Source organism: Xenopus laevis, chromosome 1S (genome assembly GCF_017654675.1).
Source record: "Xenopus laevis strain J_2021 chromosome 1S, Xenopus_laevis_v10.1, whole genome shotgun sequence".
In the NCBI taxonomy this organism is placed as follows: Eukaryota; Metazoa; Chordata; class Amphibia; order Anura; family Pipidae; genus Xenopus; species Xenopus laevis.
Window position 1 is genome coordinate 186,430,175 of NC_054372.1, and position 21,072 is coordinate 186,451,246.

A 21,072-nucleotide genomic window follows, 5' to 3' on the forward strand; every position below is an offset into this window, starting at 1 on the left:
GCTATACTACTCCCAGTTTCACCAGGTAGAAATAAACCAACAGAAATGAGTTTACATCATATGTAACATTTATGGAAAACTTTTTTCATTTCAGTTGTTTTCAGGTAGTTGTTTTAATTCCATAAAATCGGTCGTTCGGCAAGAAGAATCGTTGCGACTATGGGGAGCTTAAGGGTCTGGCCACATGGGCAGATTCGGTGAGATTAGTCGCCAGGCGACAAATCTCCTCTCCTTCATGGCGACTAATCTCCCCGATCTGCCCTTCCCTGCCTAAATCGCCTGGGGGCAGGCACACCGAGTGCTTCATTTTCCCGAAGTCGCCCGTAATTGCCTCACGAGGAAACTTCGGGTGACTTTGGAAAACTAATTGCTCCGTGTGCCTGCCCCCAGGCGATTTAGGCAGGGGAAGGCAGATCTGCAAAATTAGTCGCCGTGAAGAAGAGGAGATTTGTTGCCTGGCGGCTAATCTCCCCGAATCTGTCTGTGTGGCCAGACCCTAAAGGCAGCTGTTAGAATTGATACAATAGTTGCTAATATTCCACAGATGCTGCTGAGAAATGTATCAACTAAATGTATCAACTAAATGGAGCAAATTGTAACAGTTCAGATGCTCCTGGATCAATGAACCGCCAGAATAAAAACACTAGAGACAGAATATAAAACTTAAAATTTTGGGAAAACCATCAAAAATAAAAGATGGAAAGCAACTGAAAAAAAGTCTTTATTTCAGAAAACAACTTAACTGAAAAATGTGTTTGGAAAGTGAACAACCCCTTTAATTGGTAACAGTACAGAGTTTTATATTAGACACAAAAGCTAATGTGCAGTTGCCAGTACAGTTGTGGAATCGATTATTCGGAAAGGCAAATATCCCAGAATCTCCAAATTACAGGAAGGCCATCTCCCATAGAGTTCATTTTAAGCAAATAATTCAAGTGTCTTTAATGATGTCCCTTTTTGCCTGTAATAATAAAACAGTTCAGGGATGGGATCTCTTATCTGGAAAGCCGATATCCAGACAATTCACAATTATAGGAAGGCCATGTCCCATAAAGGTCAACTTATGCAAATAATTCAGATTTTTTTTTTTTTAACCGTTTCCTTTTTGCTTGTACTTGATGACAACAAAGCTGCACAAATCCCTATTAATGGCAAAACAATCCTATTGGACAACAGTTCTCCTGGGACCTGGGAGACAGGGAGCCCTGGACGGGGGGGTTTGTTTTCTTTATAGATACAAAAAAAAAATTACCCTCATCATCTGGTCTCCTACCTGCAGGCTGGGAGCAGGGGATTTGGGGTGGAAATCCGGTAGGAGTCACTGAGGCTCATTTATAAATTCTGAGCAAATTTGCACCTGGGCAGTAACCCATAGCAACCAATCCATGACTGGCTTTCAGCCAGCTACAAGTTGAACAATGAAAGCAAACTGCTGATTGGTTGCTATGGTTTACTGCCCTGTCCCGTGTTTATATAAATGAGACCCACTGTGTGCCAACAAGTTATCCATTGCCTAAAAATACTTCCACCTGACTAACATTGGAATCGCTGGATGGGGGAAACACCTTCTTTTGTTTTTTTCTGCAATTAAGCCATAAATCATGTGTTTTGTGCGTAAATACATTCCATGTTGCTCTCAAAACAATCCTATTGAGTTTAGTTTCATTTTTTAAATGACCCATGTTCCAAGCATTAATAGACCCCATACCTGTACAAATCAACAATGAGATTTTTGTTTTTATTTTCGAACCTGTAGTAGACTGGTGATTGCCAGTAGTAATATTTATTAATAAAATGAAAGCAAAGATCTGACTGTTGCTATAGGTAATTGCACTGGCGCTGTTTAGCATATCTGTTAATATTATATCATATATTATAATATATAATGTCCTATAATATAATATAATATATTGATAATGGGTTGTGTGCAGAGGATCTTTTGTATTTGTCTATATTATTAATATATAATCATCATCATCATTTATTTATATAGTGCTGTCAAGATACGCAGTGCTTTATATAATAAACCAACCCCAAAGTGCAAGCAGGTGGTAAGGCATCTGTTATTAAAGGACCTTGGAAAAATGAAGCATTGCCAAAAAACATGGCATTCTGGGCCTTTAAATTTGCACCTACTGTTCCATAGTACTTTAATGACTCACATTCAATAAAGTGTATAGCAGGAATGTAAATATAATTTTAAAAGAGTTCAAGTAAGGTTTTCTGCTTGCATGGTGGGATATAGGTTCTGGTACTGCTTATATTATTTACTGTACATCAGGGGTGCCCAAAAGCTAGATTGGGATCTACCAGTAGACTTTTAGCTGGTGATCAGTAGATCCCAAGACTAGTCTTGAGATCTACAGCTTGTCTAAATCAACCTTCTGTTTAATTCATATATTTATTCTGTTAAGGTTACATAAGAAATAGTTAATAATAATAATAATAATATTAATAATAATACATTATAATAATAGCAATAATAACAACAACAGCAACAACAACAATAATAATACTACTAATACATACAATAATATCAGAATAATAAAAATAATAATAAAATGTAATAATACATCATAAATAATAACAATAAATATAGCAATATAACTTTACCCATAAATCAATATAATATTTAAGCAATACAAAATGCTAGCAATGCTATTATGGATGTAGATCATTATGGAAGAACATCACCAAAAGTAGACCCTACATTAGTAAACTATGGGCTCTCCTGCTGTACGTCCTTCTGGTCACAGGATTTTTCCTATGAGAGAATGAGAAATCAGAATCATGAAAATGCTGGGGGCTACTATTGTTTATGCTGCTGCCTTTGAATATTAGAAACGTTATGGTATTTTCATTGTTATCTGCTGAAATAAATAAGTTGTCAGTGTCCCTGTTTAGAGCACAAGGACAATATGCTCCAGACCTTACCATTGAGGAGGACACTGGTGGAGTTGCCAACTGTATTGTGCTGTAACAATAGATGGAGCAGACCTCCAGGGATGTGTGATTGGCAGGGGCGCTCCACCAATGAGGCGAGTTGAGGCACTCGCCTCAGGCGGCAGCACCCCCCTGGTTACCAGGGGCGTCAAAAATGCCGCTTTTGGTAACTAAGAGACGAATTTCCGCTTTTCAAACCAGAAATTCAGCTCTTCAACGAATTTCAGCGTGGACCACCCTGACCCCTCCAGCGCGACGTGGACCGCCCCGACCCCTCCGGTGCTGAAGAGCTGAGTGCCGTGGGAAGGGGTGGGGGCGGCAAAAGGAAGGTCGTCTCAGGTGGCAAAATGACCAGGATCGACCCTGGTGATTGGCAACAAGGTAGCAGAATGCAAGTGTGTGTGCAGGGCCGGACTGGTGGGTTCTGGCAAATGCCAGAGGAGCTGCTATAAGGTGCCATAGAAAGTCAGTATATAGTGGGCTGGTGGGGGCTGTTTGGGCCTCTGTGTGGGCTAATTGGGCCTCTGGGTACCTGAAATGCCAGGGCCTATTTTAATTCAAGGTCCAGACCTGTGTGGGGGGGAGAAGTGAGAATTCAAGATCACCCAAAGTGACAGCATAAAATACATTTTCCTGAGGGCCAAGGGCTTCAAATTATGCCAGAGAGCTGCTCTGTGATAGAATCCTTGCTAGGTGTCTGTCTCAACACAGGCCGCTGACTTAACTGCTTTGTGCATCCTCCTATTTAATATATGGAGAAGACAGTAATAAACTGCAGGAGACACTTTGGAAGTAACCAAATTCATGTTTCAAATAAGTGAGTAATAAATACTACACATTGACACCACATGGTGCACTTATATTCCCATTTCTGGCAGCAACTGGTTGGGACATACTTTTGGGACTGCAAGGCTCAATCAAAAGGGATTGCAAAATGCCTTTTAGAGTTGTGATGCTTATGTTACTGGAACACATTGAGCTTTTCTTTCATTCTCTTTCCTTTCTCTCCCAGAAACTGCAGGTGAGTGCCACCCAGTGTTTGTTAATAAAAATGCGGTGTATTGTTGAGCAGTGATGAGACTACCAGTACTTCCAAAGTATCACTTGCTTTACCAATATGCAGCGTTGGACTGGGGCCCAAGCCTGGGGTCTACCGGGGCTGCTGCCTCAGGGTCCCCCCTTGCCCTTGGGCCCCCCTCCCTGATCTGCAACCCCCCCCGGCCCCCCCGTGTCTATCTTCGTTTTCTTTCAGCCGTGCCGGGGGCCATGGAGGGAGTTCGGAGGCCGCTTCCGGATTCCATGCAAGGACTGAGTCTGGGCCGGTGGGTTTCTCCCCGGTGTCACATTCACCCAGTCAGACACTGCCAATATTTGCCCAAATTAAACCCTCTGTCCCAGGTGTGAGCACTGTCTCTTTGGGTGGAAGCCAGTTGGAACAATCTAGTTCCTATGACCTACACATTGGTTGCCAGCTGGTGTTGGAGATTCACAATACAAGGTTGAGGCAACGACCATTGCTGTGTATGGCGGAGACAATCAGAGAACAAATTAGTTCCAGTGTGAGGCAAATAGAGTTATGAGCTTTCTTGATATACTTCAGAGTGACCTCAGGAGAAAATAATAAGGCACTCAAAGACAGCAGCAATAAATAATAAGATCAATTATAGGATGGGGTACAGGTTTTGGAGACATCTAGACATTTGGGAGGTGCATCGATCATATAAAGTGATTGGCAGATGCAGCAAGAAGAAGGAAGGTGACTTCTCCTCTAAACAGATCTATGACTATGACAATAAACCACTAATAGAAATGACCCAGGGTCAGACTAGGGGCCCTTGAGCCCAATACATTATCCTCAAGGGCCCACCAATTGGACCAGTCCAACCCTGCACTGAACTATTATATTTCAACAATGTCCACCAATCAAATCTTTACTATGGTTATTTTATCAGGAACAGGGACGGGCGAATTTTTTCGCCTTGTTTCGCCAAAAAAATAAAGCCCATAGACTTGTATGGCTTTGTGCGTCAAAATAAAAAGACGCGCGTCCAAAAAAATTTTGGGCGTCGTAGACATTTCGCCGGCGGCAAATTTTTGGCGAAGTGAAACGGGTAAAATTCGCCCATCCCTAGGAATAACCTGATCAAAACTAAATGCAGATTGGTCGCTTGAAACCACTTTAGTTCAATGACAGCAAAAGAAGCCTCTTTACTACACCCAACAAGGACATTCCATAACAGACACGAAAAAAGGAATCATCAAAATTAGAGGCACAATGCAGGAGCGGCGCACAGGCACATGACAAATATATCTAAATCAGCCCAGGTTCTGTAATGTAGAACCAGTGCCAGTCTTTTTTCTGTAGACAGAAGCCATCAAATATTTTATTTTATAATCAGTTACTTCCACCGCTCTATTATTCATTAAACCACAACCAGACTCCGCCTCTTCTGTTTTTGTGTGAATTGTTTCTTGATTGAAACTGAAACCCACATGAATGTTTCATAACAGAAATGTCATTTAATCCTTGTTGGTTGTTTGAGGATTGAGTTGTGTTTGTGGTTCTGGCAGAATGTTTTTGCTCATCCGTCACCTGGAGAGAATGAAATAAACGAGTTGAAATGTTCTTTTGCTGTAACGGATCAAACGTGTCACATTGTAATTAGATTTAAATCATGAAACATGTTCCACTCCGTCGATGATCAGGGTAATTTACCTGCAGGTTTAACACTGAATCTGTCACTTTCATAATGAAGAGTCTTCATCAAGCCATTTAATGAGGCAAGAACTCATTTTCGGTGCTGAAGGTTAGTTTGTCAAAACAGTTTGCTTGTTTACAAGAAAGTGACCAGAGGCCAAAGCGCCTGCCCCAGTGGAGCTTACTCTCTAAGTTCTCTGTCTTTCTGGAAGACAATTCAGAAGGACATGAGGAGACCCTCGTAATAAATACAGAGCAAAGCAGCGCGGAGTAGAGGACATACACCGGTGAGTCTAGTGGGCAACAAAGCCGATACGCGGATATAGTTGGTGTCAGAGCCGCCGTCAGAAATCATAGGGCCCCATACAGCAAAATGTTCTGGGCCCCATGGTCCCCGCCCACTCCAGCCCTAAAGCCCCACCCCAGATCCCACCCACAAAAAGCCCCACCCCAGATCCCACCCACACTAGGGCCCCCTATAAATAAAAAAAAAACATTGGCACCAGGGCCCCCCCCATAAAAGTTTAAAAAAACATTGGTGGTCAGGGCCCCCCTATAAATTAAAAAAACAAACAATTTTTTTTGACGCCGGCGAATTATTTTGGGCGAATTTTCACGGGCGTTCCGCGAATTTATTCGCTGGCGGTGAATCGCGCAAATTCGCGCCTGGCGAATAAATTCACCCATCAATAGGCATAATTAATGGAGCACTCGAGGTCATACACTATACGCATAAAAATTAACTTTTATTTATCTTTTAAAAGCAGTCACAAAAGGGGGGGAAGGAACCCACGCTTAACGCGTTTCGTAGCATCACGCCACTTCTTCAGAAGAACATTTGCCTTCCTGGTTTTATCAAGAAAATCACAGTAAAGAGTGGTTGGTTGGTGCTTAAATCCATATACCTCCTCCTCCCCTGTGGATAACAGCACCCCCAGCACATGATTAAACACCTTAGGGCCCCTAACAATAATTTTGAAACAAATCCCAAGAACAAATACCAGGCTTATGTTCCTCTGGCACTCATTGGCAGAGTATGGCACATCCAAGGACAATAGGGAAGGCAGAGTATGACACACACAGGGAGTTTAGGACGGGAAGAGTATGGCACACACAGGGAGCATAGGGCAGGCAGAGTATGGCACATGCAGGGAAAATAGGGCAGGCAGAGTATGACATATGACACACATGGAGCATAGAGCAGGCAGAGTATGGCACACACAGGGAGCATAGGAAAGGCAGAGTACGGCACACACACAGGGAGCATAGTGCAGGCCGAACAGAGCAAGAGACAGGGAAACCTATCAGGACCACCCTAACATGTACTACATACAGTGACACAGTGCTGGTGCCACTTCAGCAGTTTGTATGAGTGTGAACAGGTGAACAATGTGGGCAGTTTCAGTCTAGGTCTCAGGTGTGAACAGTACAGGCTTTAGGGGAGTGAACAATAGAGGTGTCACAAGTGTTAACAAAGCAGGGGGGATTACAGGTGTGAACAATACGGGATTACAGTCTGAATTTGAGGTGTAAACAATGCAAGGGCCAGTCAATCTCTGTAGTGATACCTTTTAAAATTTACACATGGTAAGCAGACAGCAGGTAGACTTTCATATGGGGGACCACACCAGTTGGATAACCCTGCTCTATAGCATTAAAATCACCCTCCAAATATTTTTTTTGGGCTGGTGGGGCTCTTGTTACACAACTGATTTTAAGAGAGAACTTTTAAAACCTACATAAGGTAGGATTTATCAAGGGTCGAATTGAAAATTAAAATTTTCAAGTTATTTTATAGTCAAAACTGTCAAATTGGACGAGGAAGTTATTCAAATTTAACTAGGGAGTTTTTCAACTAGGGAGTTTTTCAAAAATTTTAAATTTTCAAGATTTATCATATCAAGCTGGCCCTTTAAGAACTCAAATTTGACTATTACCTTAAACTTGCTGAATTGCTGTTTAAAGGGGACCTGTCATCTGAAAAAACTATTACAAATCCTATTTTATCATGTTTCTCAAGCAGAATAAACTTTAATTTCTCTATATAAATTATTTGAATCTTGTTTCCTTCAGTCTGGGAATTCATAATTATAACAAGCAGGCAGGAGCCATTTTGTGGACACTGTTATTAAGACAAGCCTTGTATCATCTCAGAATCTTGTTTGTGCACCAGAATGGGGGACCTGATATCCATCCCCATGCACTGGTTACACTATTAAACGGTGAAGAGAATGGGGGAATGAGGGGAGAGCAGTGACATCTAGGAAGTGCTGAATGGAAAGTGAAAGTAATTGTCTGCCCCGCCTCTAGGCCTAAGGCATAGAGGAGGAGCAGGCAATATTTGATTGACAGCTGAGATTTTTAAATGATTTTACAACAACTATGAACGTTTTAATAAAAATAAGAATTTGGATCTCATGTTTTGTTTGAAAAGTACTTTTATTACGCTTTTTATGTCTGGGTGGCAGGTCTCCTTTAAGTCATAGGGAGACGTCCAGGGATCAATTTGCAGCCTTCCTTTCGGATAAAAAAACTCAAATCGAGTTTTTAGAATTCAAATTCAATTCAAGTTTTTGGATTGATCCTATTCACCCGAAAATGACGCCCCATAGACTCCAATAGGAGAAAAAAAAGGTTTTTTTTCAGAGGAAAACTCAATTCGAATTTGATTTCGCGTTTTTTTGTTGGGATATTTGATTGAATTTTAGACGTTGACATTTTTTCATGAATAACATACCATACGAATTGTGAATAAAACTTAATTTATTAGAGTTTTAAAAAATTCACAATACTCTCAATTTCGACCTTTTGATAAATAACCCCCGTAATGTCTATTTATTCAGCCACATAAGCAAAGTGCCATTGTGCAAAAGTGCTCATCTAGAATTTTTCATCCTTAGTTATATTCTATTCATAATACAGGTATAAAATCCATTATCCAGATAGACTCCACAGTAATTAAATAATTAACATTTCTAAAAATGAATTCCGTTTTCTCTGTAATAATAAACAGTACCTTGTACTTGATCCAACTAAGATATAATGGGGCAAATTCACTAAAGGGCAAATTTTCACCAGCAAAAGTTCTGCCACACTTCGCCAGGCGTAAATTCGCTAACACTAAGCTAATTCACTAAAATGCGAAGTTGCGTTTCTGTAGTCGAATGCTGGCGAATTTTCACTAGCGTTCATTTTTGCCTAGCGAAACTACGTTAGTACACTTACGCTTAGGTCAATTTGAATAGGGCGGGTACATATAGATCATAAATATGTCTTTATTGAGATGTTGGTGCCAATGCTTGAAGTGGCCAATTATTATTAAAAATATACAAGGAAGCAAAATAAAGACAAAAGAGATCCTCTAATGCCCTAGACATGAGCCCACCCTAAAACAAATATGCCATGCCCCTCAAATGGTAAAATTTTAAACACAAAAATTTTAAATAGTTAGAACTTTTGAAGACAATCCCACTTTAAAACGTGAAAAAACACCAGCGTTTTTTAGAACTTTTATGACTTTCCGGCATACAGGATATGATGTCACTGACATAAGATTGAGGAGGATGTAGCTTCATCTTATCAGTTCGTCAAGTCTAAGGTGGCGAAGGAAACTCTGGAGAAAGAGGTAACGTTCTGTAAAATTCCCACTTAAGTGAATTTGCGAAGTAACGATTGTTCGCCTGAGCGAAAATGCGCCTGGCCATAGGGTGCAAAACTGCACTAGTTACGGTCTCTTTCACTAGCGAATTGTCCTTAGTTAGTAAATTGGTGATATCCCTGCGAATGAGATTTCTGGTGAAATTTTGCTAACAACGGCCACTTCGCCCTTTAGTAAATCTGCCCCAATAATTGGAAGCAAAACCAGTCTATTGGGTTTATTTAATGTTTACTTAAATTTTTTTACTTAATTTTATATTTGAATTTGGATTAAGATCCAAATTACGGAAAGATCCTTTATTATCCTTTAACCCCAAATCCAGAGCATTCTGATAACAGGTCCCATTCCTGCATTAAGGTGCAGTGGTCCAATATATGTACTAAAAATGAAGTATAAAAGTTAAATTTAAATGGCAGAATTAAAATCTATCATACAGAATCAGGCTCATTTCTTATCCAATCGTTTTATCCACTCCTACTGTGTACATAACCATCAATGATTCTAAAAGAACAGGGACAACTCTTTCTCCTTATACATACCTCTCACTACACGTGTTTAAAGGTTCTGTACGGTGGCCATAGACTTAACAATTACCATCTTTCTTGGAAAAGATGTTTCTAAGGAAGATTGTTCGTTTCAACACATGTGTAGAGCTGAATCATCAGATATACATATAGAAACAATAGAATTCTACCTGTATCTGACGATTCAGCACTAACAATGGCCGATGTTTGGGTTCCTTCAAAGGAACCGGATCAAAATTTTCCGTCCAGCCCGATCGACGAGCCGACCGATATCAAGTCTTCTGCTGATATTGATCAGCTCTTTTCCCACCATACACGCGCCGAATATCGTACAGAAATTAGTATTATCTGTGCGTCTATGGCCATCTTTAGACTGATTCGTCAGCTTATCTGTCAGTGTATGGAGGCTTCCGATGGGTCTCCAAAGTTTGATTTTTCTCGCGATAGGCTAGTTGATGTCCTCATCCCGACGGTGCCCAGTCTCTTCATTGTAATCCATCGTTCAGCCCTAGGGCCGAACATTCTAAATAAACCGATATCGCCCTGCCTTTGGTGGACATATCGGGGAAAGATCTGCTCGTCTGGTGACCTCACCAAATGACTGGATCTTATCGTGTAAGGCCAACTTAACGTATAAATCCGAAGAGGAAATGCCCTTGAAATGGGGGTTTCAATAAGAAAACGACCCCAAACACACCAATAAACCAGCAACATCTTGGTTCCACACCAACAAGATTGCCATTTTAGATTTGGTGATTCAAATAAAAGCAAAATCTTGAAACAGGTTTCAGTTTATACAGTGGATGTTTGAGTTTATAAAGAAGAATGCTATTTTTTTTGGAACAGCCCAATATTCCCTTTGCTTCACTTTCTGTAAAGGAATAACACAAATCTGATCAATGTTTCTTCATGCTTTGATATGCTTAGAATGTGCAGTGTTCCCAATGCAGTTGTGTGTATGGAAATAAAAGCTATTTATAAGGATTTTGATCTTAATTCAACTCTCTTCATTGGTGCAGCCCCCTGAGTATCTGGAAGAAGGAAAGTGTTGTTTCACATAATGAAATTACAATCGACACATCCTCCACATTTGTACATACCTTTAGTCTTGCTTAATCAATTGCTTTAGTTTTTTTTTTGAAAGTTCATTAAGTGCATTTGATCTTTTGGGTAAGAGGCCATTATAGTTGGTCTCATTAGAATATTCCTTGCAGGATCAGATTGCAATGAGTACGTACTCACAAACCATAGTCTAGTGGTAGTTTTATCTTTCTGGGTTAGCAGTGTCTCTTTCAACTTGTTCTCAGGACTTTAGTTTCGTATGCTCTGCTCTTTAATTGCTCCACCATTTCTATGCTCTCATTTACAATATATATTACTGTAACATACTAGTTAGACGGAACCAAGGAAAAAGGCTGCTGGACTCCCCTGTAAAGTAGAAGGGCCCAAGTTGTCCTGGTTTTTTGCCAACGGCCTTTTGGTGCTCTGGAACTACGGTTATACCTGGGATCCCACTAAACTCAGAGACCAGACTTCCAATGCGAAGTACAGGCGTGGATCAGGCAAGGGACGTGGTCGAAAATAGACAAACGGTCAAGGGCAGGCGGCAAGAATCGTACTCAGACAGGCAGTGATCAGGAACCAGAAATACACAACGGAAATAAGACTTGAGCCAGATCAGAACACAGTCCAAAGCCAGCTGTGGAGAGGAAAAGAAAAAAGAGAGAAGACAAAAAACCCAAAACAAAGATGGCGCCTACGACCTCGGAATGTGAGTAGGCACGGGCCGCAGGTGAGCATGGAAAATCGGGAGGACCTGAGATTTTATGTAAGGGGGAAATAGATTTGTGAGGGGTCCACTGTACAGCGTGAAGTGTATCCAAACTATTTGTCTCAATGGCAAGTCTACTCGGCCAGTAGACTAATAACCTGGGCTCCTCTGAGCGAGGGATGGGCCCGTGATGTGGGATGACAGCCCTGAGTGCGTGTGTGTAATTTGGTGGTAATTTGAGTATTATATAAAAAACGATGATGGGAGCAGGAAAATAAAGCTCACAATAAACACTGTGATGATGAAAATATATATTAATACAATATATACAAGTATTTAGTACATGCACACAATAATAGGATGATTTTACAGTATGTTTCATTGCAAATAAAGCAAAAAAAAAAAAATAGGTTACATACAGCAATAAATTAAAGCACATCATTATCAGGAGTGTCCCATCACCATAATGTTCCACTACAAACCCTTTGCCTGACGGGGCGCAGGATGGACATCTCTCCTTTACATTAACAGCTAAATAAATAGCTCTGCGTCCTTCACACCATCATGTATCCTGAGACAAAGAAAAGGAAGCCATAACGGCTGTATCACCATGTGATCTGCTGGTATTCTCCAAGAAATATTACATACCGGTATATGTATTTTGTATGAAGAGTCCCAGCTTGTTTAAAAGGAAAAAAACACGTATCTTCTGATCAGTGGTGTAACTAGAGTGCAGGTTCCCCATTCAAAAGAATCTTCAGAGGGGCCCGGCACACTCCGATTCCCATCCTCCCGCCTACTTCCTGTCCAGCATCCGCCCACTCTCCGCCCGACTTGTATCCCCCTTCCTCGACACAGGTAAGAGGGAGGCTGGGGAGGAGGGTTTTTATAGAGTAGGCTGACCCCGCAGTCCGGGACCCCTACAACTGCAGGGTCTGCTTCCTCTATAGTTACCCCACTGCTTCTGATCTCAACAATATATGAAAAGAGATTAAAGGACCAGTAACATAAAAAATTTTTTTTTTGAAAATTCGTTAATATACAACGAAAAAAAACACCAACACAAATTAAATTTTAAAATAGCAAAGCCTTTATTAAAAAATCACTTACAGAAAATCCACTTCCTGTCCTCTTTAGAAACAGCGAAAAGGCGACCATCCATCGTGCAGCAATCGATTTTTCCTCCCTGGCTTTTCTAGTGACATCATGCGGCTTCTTCTCCTCCTTGATTCGGGGCCCAGCAGATTCTCGATGAAGAAAGAAGACACCCTGGCTGTGATGGTGTGCTGGGCTTCCGTGGGTTCGCTGTGTCACCTGCTTTGCAAGGAAGGGTCGCTGTTGTGCAGGAGCATGGCTGTCTGCTCAGGGGCAGCCATAAGCTGGAACAGTCTCCCCCATGAAGGAACATAGTTTAAATTTCTGGGGAGGCTGTGGTACATTCCAGAGATGCCTATAGAGCACAAGCGCATGTCTCTCTACTGGCATCATTGTGCGCAGCTTCCCCAGCGGCGGCTCCTCATTAGAGCTGGGGAAGAGGACAGAGGGGAGGGCTGGGGATTTCCCTTGTGCCTTCAGAGACTCTGTTCCCGCTTATGGCTGCCCCTGAGCAGACAGTCATGCTCCTGCACAACAGCGACCCTTCCTTGCAAAGCAGGTGACACAGCGAACCCACGGAAGCCCAGCACACCATCACAGCCAGGGTGTCTTCTTTCTTCATCGAGAATCTGCTGGGCCCCGAATCAAGGAGGAGAAGAAGCCGCATGCTGTCACTAGAAAAGCCAGGGAGGAGAAATCGATCGCTGCAGGATGGATGGTCGCCTTTTCTGAAGAGGACAGAAAGTGGATTCTTAATAAAGGCTTTGCTATTTTAAAATTTAATTTGTGTTGCTGTTTTTTTTTCCGCTGTATATTAACGAATTTTCAAAAAAAAAATTTTTATGTTACTGGTCCTTTAAGGCTCAGCGTTGCTTATCGGTAGCGGAAACTCACCTAAAGTGAACTTTTTACATACAGTAAAAGGCATATTTATATATATATAATACACAAAAGCCATGAATATCTTGTAAATTATATCCTTATAAACTGTGAGTTCTGATGTCATCAGTTATAAACGGTGAGTTCTGATGTCATTTCTGTCACATGACTCACTGAAACTTGTGTATTATAATAAATAAAGTACCCCCAGTTGCAAAATATGAGGATATTATAAGTTACCTAGAAGTTCCATGACCTGTATAAAAACACTCGGCCTTCTGCCTCGTGTTTTTATATGGTCATGAAACTCCTCGGTAACTTATAATATCCTTATATTTTACAAGAGGGGGTACTTTATTCACTATATATTCCGTAGGGTGGCACATCACTTATCTGTTTGTTACCCAGGTGCACGGTAAAAAAACATGTAGCATTCAAAAAGAGCAGCAACACTGGGATTTCAGTGAAACAAGTAAAACGTTGTATTTATGAATGCATATTCAGCCAACGTGACGTTTCTGTCCCCTCTGGGACCTTTTCTCAGACCAGAGGGACCAAAACGTTGGGATTATATTCCGCTTTAACAAGACCAGCAGAGATAACAGAACATTGTACAGAATCAGTGTCAGTGCTTTTCATAGTACAGAGGAAACAAATGGCAGTCTCATGGTGTTCATTTGTAACAATATACAGGAATGGGATTCGTTATGCAGAAAACTCCATTATAATGAAATAGTCCAAATTTTTAAATAAATAATAATAAAACTGTAGCTTGTACTTGATCCCAACTAAGAGATAATTAATCCTTATTGGAAGCAAAGCCAGCCTATTGGGTTTATTTAATGTTTATATGATTTGCCAGTAGACAAGGTGTGAAGATCCAAATTACGGAAAGATCAATTATCCGGAAAAAACCCAGGTCCCGAGCATTCTGGACAACAGGTCCCATACCTGTAAATTCTTTTTATGGTATTAATATAAGTAACATTGTGTTCCATAGAGAACAGCATGAATACTGGTACACAGATTCATATCATTCATTCTCAGTTAGTAGCAAGAAAAGCGAAGCACCGGGAGAATTCAGTAAAATGTAAAAAAATGAAATTTTATTCAATAGACATGTAAAAACCAGTTACAGCAGCAACCCGTGGCTGCCCGCTTAACGCGTTTCGTGGCGTCCTGCCACTTCATCAGAAGCTTCTGATGAAGTGGCAGGACGCCACGAAACGCGTTAAGCGGGCAGCCACGGGTTGCTGCTGTAACTGGTTTATACATGTCTATTGAATAAAATTTCATTTTTTTACATTTTACTGAATTCTCCCGGTGCTTCGCTTTTCTTGTTCCTGGAATTCTTGTGACCGTGTGGGATGGCGGCTAGCTGTACAGCACGTCTGAATTCAGTGTCCGGTAAGTGCTCCCACTAAAACATACTTTTCCATTCTCAGTTAGTAGACAGATATACTAATTATTTAAGAATACAAACCAACAACCAATCAGCTTCACACAGAACCGATCAGGGTAAAAACAAGCAAATTGTGCAATAAAATCCCGGCACAGTGAATGTACAGTTCCTAAATATTTACAGTGTAGCTACAAGGCTGATACAGACTGTGCCGCAAGGCAGTTAAATAAAAAAAGATACCCAGATACACACACAGTGGAGTCACTGACCCCCTGGCAAAAAAAAACACAAAACATATAAAAAGAGCAATTTAAAATGACCCTAATTTATATTACAGAATAAACCATTGTTATTCATAGAGTCGGTGCCTACGGTACAGCAGCAAAAAATGAAAAGACCCGACTCCATAAGCTCCATACAATACATCTTCTAGGCAAAAAGAGCCCCCCTATAAGATATATTGGATCTAACTGTCAATGAATATCTGACACCCAACTGTTGCATGAAGACAGAATGAAGAGAAACAGATGCTGAAGGAGGGACCGTGAAGATAAACCTGATTATTCCAGAAACAGTACAGAATTTTTCATTGATTGTATTTAGAAAGTTTCTTATTTTAGTATGATGAAGCTTATATAAAATTTTCATTTTTTTGTACAATATTTGTAGCCAATACACAAGTGGCAATTGTACATGTAAGGATTATGGCAACAGGAGAGTTGAGTCGAGTGCCCTAAAATAGTTTGCCACCCGGCACAGTGTTCATCACCTTTGGCTAGTACCACAGTTCCAATGGCAAGGTATTTTAAAGAAATTTGTTTCATATCAGAAAGGCAATTTCCTACAGGTTTCAAATAATCCTGGGCCACACTGTGAAATCATTCTCCCCTGGAGCTCTCAGAGCGTTATTATAAGATACCACTGGGGACTCCAGGTTTAATCTCCTTACCAGTTTGCAAGAGCAATAGGGGGGGGGGGTGAAAAATAAAGGCACCTTAGAGCTCATTGAAAGACAACTGCTGTTTTTGTCTGGCTACACTTTGCACTTCACCCCAGTGTAGAGCACAGAATTTGAAGCTGCAAGAGCCTACTGCCAACCATATGGCAGTTAGTAAATACAGGGTGCAGGTAGTAGATGGGGGCTTGAATGGGGGCACCTATGTAGTGTCGGACTGGCCCATTGGGGTACCAGAAACATTCCCAGTGGGCCCTCATACAGCTAAACATTTGGCCTATTTCATGGTCATTGCCTATTTCTATGAGAACAAAGAAGCTAAATAGATGGAATAATAGATTATAGTATGTAAAGAAAAGAGACTAGGAGAATAGAGAATGAGTGAGGAGAGGAAGAATAATAGTACTGAGATTGGGCCCCTGGTCTAAGGTTTTTGGGTGGATCCCTGGACTAAGGTTTTTGGGTGGGCCCTGGACTAAGGTTGTTGGGTGGATCCCTGGACTAAGGTTTTTGGGTGGGCCCCTGGACTAAGGTTTTTGGGTGGGCCCCTGGACTAAGGTTGTTGGGTGGGCCCCTGGACTAAGGTTGTTGGGTGGGCCCCTGGACTGAGGTTGTTGGGTGGGCCCCTGGACTGAGGTTGTTGGGTGGGCCCCTGGACTGAGGTTGTTGGGTGGGCCCCTGGACTGAGGTTGTTGGGTGGGCCCCTGGACTTAGGTTGTTCGGTGGGCCCCTGGACTTAGGTTGTTGGGTGGGCCCCTGGACTAAAGTTGTTGGGTGGGCCCCTGGACTAAGGTTGTTGAGTGGGCCCCTGGACTAAGGTTGTTGGGTGGGCCCCTGGACTAAGGTTGTTGGGTGGGCCCCTGGACTAAGGTTGTTGGGTGGGCCCCTGGACTAAGGTTGTTGGGTGGGCCCCTGGACTAAGGTTGTTGGGTGGGCCCCTGGACTAAGGTTGTTGGGTGGGCACCTGCACTAAGGTTTTTGGGTGGGCCCCTGCACTAAGGTTTTTGGGTGGGCCCCTGGTTTTTGGGTGGGCCCCTGCACTAAGGTTTTTGGGTGGGCCCCTGTACTAAGGTTTTTGGGTGGGCCCCTGATGTCCCAGTCCGATACTGCACCTATGAGCCTCCTCCTGTTACCCCTCATGAATGCAGCAGTGCGAAATGCAGACAACATTGAATTCATGGGACTGCACAGAAACAGAGACCAGTGGTTATTCTTCTACCTGCAGGCCAAGCAAAAAGGTACCAAAAAACATGGTGGATTGTGGTTGTTATTATTTTAGAAAACTTAGTTGACTCATCATTTAAAGGAAAACTATACCCCCCAAACAATGTAGGTCTCTATAAAAAGATATTGCCTAAAACAGCTCATATATAAAACCCTGCTTCATGTACATAAACCATTTTAATAATAATATACTTTTCTAGTAGTATGTGCCATTGGGTAATCATAAATAGAAAATTGCCAATTTAAAAAATAAGGGCTGCCCCCTAGGATCGTATGATTCCAGTTTGGTAAGATTCTTTAATATGCCACTTAATATGATGTAAACTATATGTTGTTTAAGGGGCCGATTCATGAAGCTCGAGTGAAGGATTCGAATTAAAAAAACTTCGAATTTCGAAGTGTTTTTTGGGCTACTTCGACCATCGAATGGGCTACTTCGACCTTCGACTACTACTTCGACTTCGAATCGAACGATTCGAACTAAAAATCGTTCGACTATTCGACCATTCGATAGTCGAAGTACTGTCTCTTTAAGAAAAACTTCGACCCCCTACTTCGGCAGCTAAAAGCTACCGAACTCAATGTTAGCCTATGGGGAAGGTCCCCATAGTCTTGCCTGAGATTTTTTGATCGAAGGATATTCCTTCGATCGTTGGATTAAAATCCTTCGAATCGTTCGATTCGAAGGATTTAATCGTTCGATCGAAGGAATAATCCTTCGATCGTTCGATCGCAGGATTTGCGCTAAATCGTTCGATTTCGATATTCGAAGTCGAACGATTTTAGTTCCTAGTCGAATATCGAGGGTTAATTAACCCTCGATATTCGACCCTTCATACATCTGCCCCTAAGTGTTCATTTTGGGGGTAAAGTTTTCCTTTAAGGTAGAGGATTTTTATATTATCGACTATAAAAAGCAGACAGGCACATATATCTCTTACAATGCAATAATCATTTGGGACAATCATGTCAATGGGGCAGATTTAATTATCAGCTGTAATCAAAAATAAAATCCCCATTTCTAAACGAGTCACTATTTTAGTAAATGATCTGGCATTTTTTTGGAGTCACTGATCAAGGTTATGTTCTCTTCCCTAATTTGTTTATTAAATATCCATATCATTTGCAAAGCTGTATCGCTGCCTGTTGGGGACGGGGTATTCACAAAGTAGCGTCGAGGAGCAGCACTTTTAGGAAAGGCGAATATGGAAATAATTAGTCATTAAATTAAACATTAAAGGAGAAAGAAAGGTATAATCAGTGGTGACAAATGTTAAAGGGATTCTGTCATGATTTTTATGGTGTAGTTTTTATTTCTAAAGACACTGTTTACACTGCAAATAATTCACTCTACAATATGAAATTTCATTGAAGTCAATGGGCGTTTTTACTTGCAACAATTTTTTCTTATGGTGACTTTTTTGTCCTAACGCATTAAAGTCAATGAGCGTTTTTTCTTATGGCGACTTTTTTGTCCTAACGCATTAAAGTCAATGAGCGTTTTTTCTTATGGCGACTTTTTTGTCCTAACGCATTAAAGTCAATGGGCTTTTTTCTTATGGCGACTTTTTTGTCCTAATGCATTAAAGTCAATGGGCGTTTTTTCTTATGGCGACTTTTTTGTCCTAACGCATTAAAGTAAATGAGCGTTTTTTCTTATGGCGACTTTTTTGTCCTAACGCATTAAAGTCAATGGGCTTTTTTCTTATGGCGACTTTTTTGTCCTAACGCATTAAAGTCAATGGGCTTTTTTTTCTTATGGCGACTTTTTTGTCCTAATGCATTAAAGTCAATGGGCGTTTTTTCTTATGGCGACTTTTTTGTCCTAATGCATTAAAGTCAATGGGCGTTTTTTCTTATGGCGACTTTTTTGTCCTAATGCATTAAAGTCAATGGGTGTTTTTTCTTATGGCGACTTTTTTGTCCTAATACATTAAAGTCAATGGGCCTTTTTTCTTATGGCGACTTTTTTGTCCTAATACATTAAAGTCAAAGGGCGTTTTTCTTATGGCGACTTTTTTGTCCTAATGCATTAAAATCAATGGGCGTTTTTTCTTATGGCGACTTTTTTGTCCTAATACATTAAAGTCAATGGGCGTTTTTTCTTATGGCGACTTTTTTGTCCTAACGCATTAAAGTCAATGAGCGTTTTTTCTTATGGCGACTTTTTTGTCCTAACGCATTAAAGTAAATGAGCGTTTTTTCTTATGGCGACTTTTTTGTCCTAACGCATTAAAGTCAATGGGCTTTTTTCTTATGGCGACTTTTTTGTCCTAACGCATTAAAGTCAATGGGCTTTTTTTTCTTATGGCGACTTTTTTGTCCTAATGCATTAAAGTCAATGGGCGTTTTTTCTTATGGCGACTTTTTTGTCCTAATGCATTAAAGTCAATGAGCGTTTTTTCTTATGGCGACTTTTTTGTCCTAACGCATTAAAGTAAATGAGCGTTTTTTCTTATGGCGACTTTTTTGTCCTAACGCATTAAAGTCAATGGGCTTTTTTCTTATGGCGACTTTTTTGTCCTAACGCATTAAAGTCAATGGGCTTTTTTTTCTTATGGCGACTTTTTTGTCCTAATGCATTAAAGTCAATGGGCGTTTTTTCTTATGGCGACTTTTTTGTCCTAATGCATTAAAGTCAATGGGTGTTTTTTCTTATGGCGACTTTTTTGTCCTAATGCATTAAAGTCAATGGGTGTTTTTTCTTATGGCGACTTTTTTGTCCTAATACATTAAAGTCAATGGGCCTTTTTTCTTATGGCGACTTTTTTGTCCTAATACATTAAAGTCAAAGGGCGTTTTTCTTATGGCGACTTTTTTGTCCTAATGCATTAAAATCAATGGGCGTTTTTTCTTATGGCGACTTTTTTGTCCTAATACATTAAAGTCATTGGGTGTTTTTTCGTGGTGAAATTTTGACGCAGCTTCCTGATAAAATTTGCACATGGCTCACTTCCGCAATAAACGTGCAAGGGGATCCTTGCTTGCAGCAGCCTGTGTGCCGTTGATATTTTTTTTGATATTTTTCTAATTAAAATTCGGAATTTCGCCACGAATCCATGGCTGGCGAATAAATTCGCGCATTACTAAATATAAATAAAGGAGCAGCATCTCTTCCTAAATAAGTATTCAACAACTTAGTTCATTTTCAACACTTTCATTTCCCTTCGGCAATAGTGTTACACAATCCTAGTGTTCATATTGGGCAACGTGTTTCTGCTTATTGTCAGCATGATATTTTAGATTGCAGTAGTTGTGGTGGGAATTGACGTCTACGTGTGGAACATGTTACACTCGGCCCACTACCTACCACCTCTGTGTTTGTGGCAAAACCACCGTATGTGCAAAGCGAGTTGTAAACGAAGATCTCGTCGGCCACTTTACAAGGAAGGAACAGCAATTCTGCCTTCCAAAAGATAATTGAACACCATGCTTTAATACGATCCTGGACATCCGTGAAGGATTTGGAGATGTCCCATGTTTGAAAAGGGTATATTCTAGTCCATGTGCTTCCGCTTTATACATCATCAAAGATTCTGCAGTTCGATTGAGACATGGATAAATAACGTCCACCGGGCTGGTACCTAATAAAGAGCAACAAATAAAAATGTTAAGACGGGCAGTAGGATTTTAAAGGGGTGGTTCGCCTTTAAGTTAAATATTAGTATGTTATAGAATTACCAATTCTAAGCAACTTTTCAATTGGTCTTCATTATCTAGTTTTTTCACTATTTGCCTTCTTCTGCTGACTCTACCCTGCTTTCAAATGTGGGGTCACTGACCCCATCTAAAACAAATGCCCTGTAAGGCTACAATTTTTTTGTTATTGCTACTTTTTTTTATTACTCATCTCTCTATTTGGGCCTCTACTATTCATCTTCCAGTCTCTTATTCAAATCAATGCATGGAAGCTAGGGTAATTT

General features: G+C 40.8%; 1 protein-coding gene across 1 annotated transcript in view; it reads right to left on the bottom strand.

Annotated features, from left to right (window-relative positions):
- Positions 1-19,950: 19,950 nt before the first annotated feature.
- lmbrd2.S (LMBR1 domain containing 2 S homeolog) overlaps positions 19,951-21,072 on the bottom strand; it is a 34,983-nt gene continuing 33,861 nt past the window's right edge. The window contains exon 19 of the mRNA XM_018244517.2: positions 19,951-20,733. Within this exon, the coding sequence (XP_018100006.1) occupies positions 20,667-20,733 (67 nt within the window). The 3' untranslated portion in view covers positions 19,951-20,666. The remainder of the gene's footprint in view (positions 20,734-21,072) is intronic.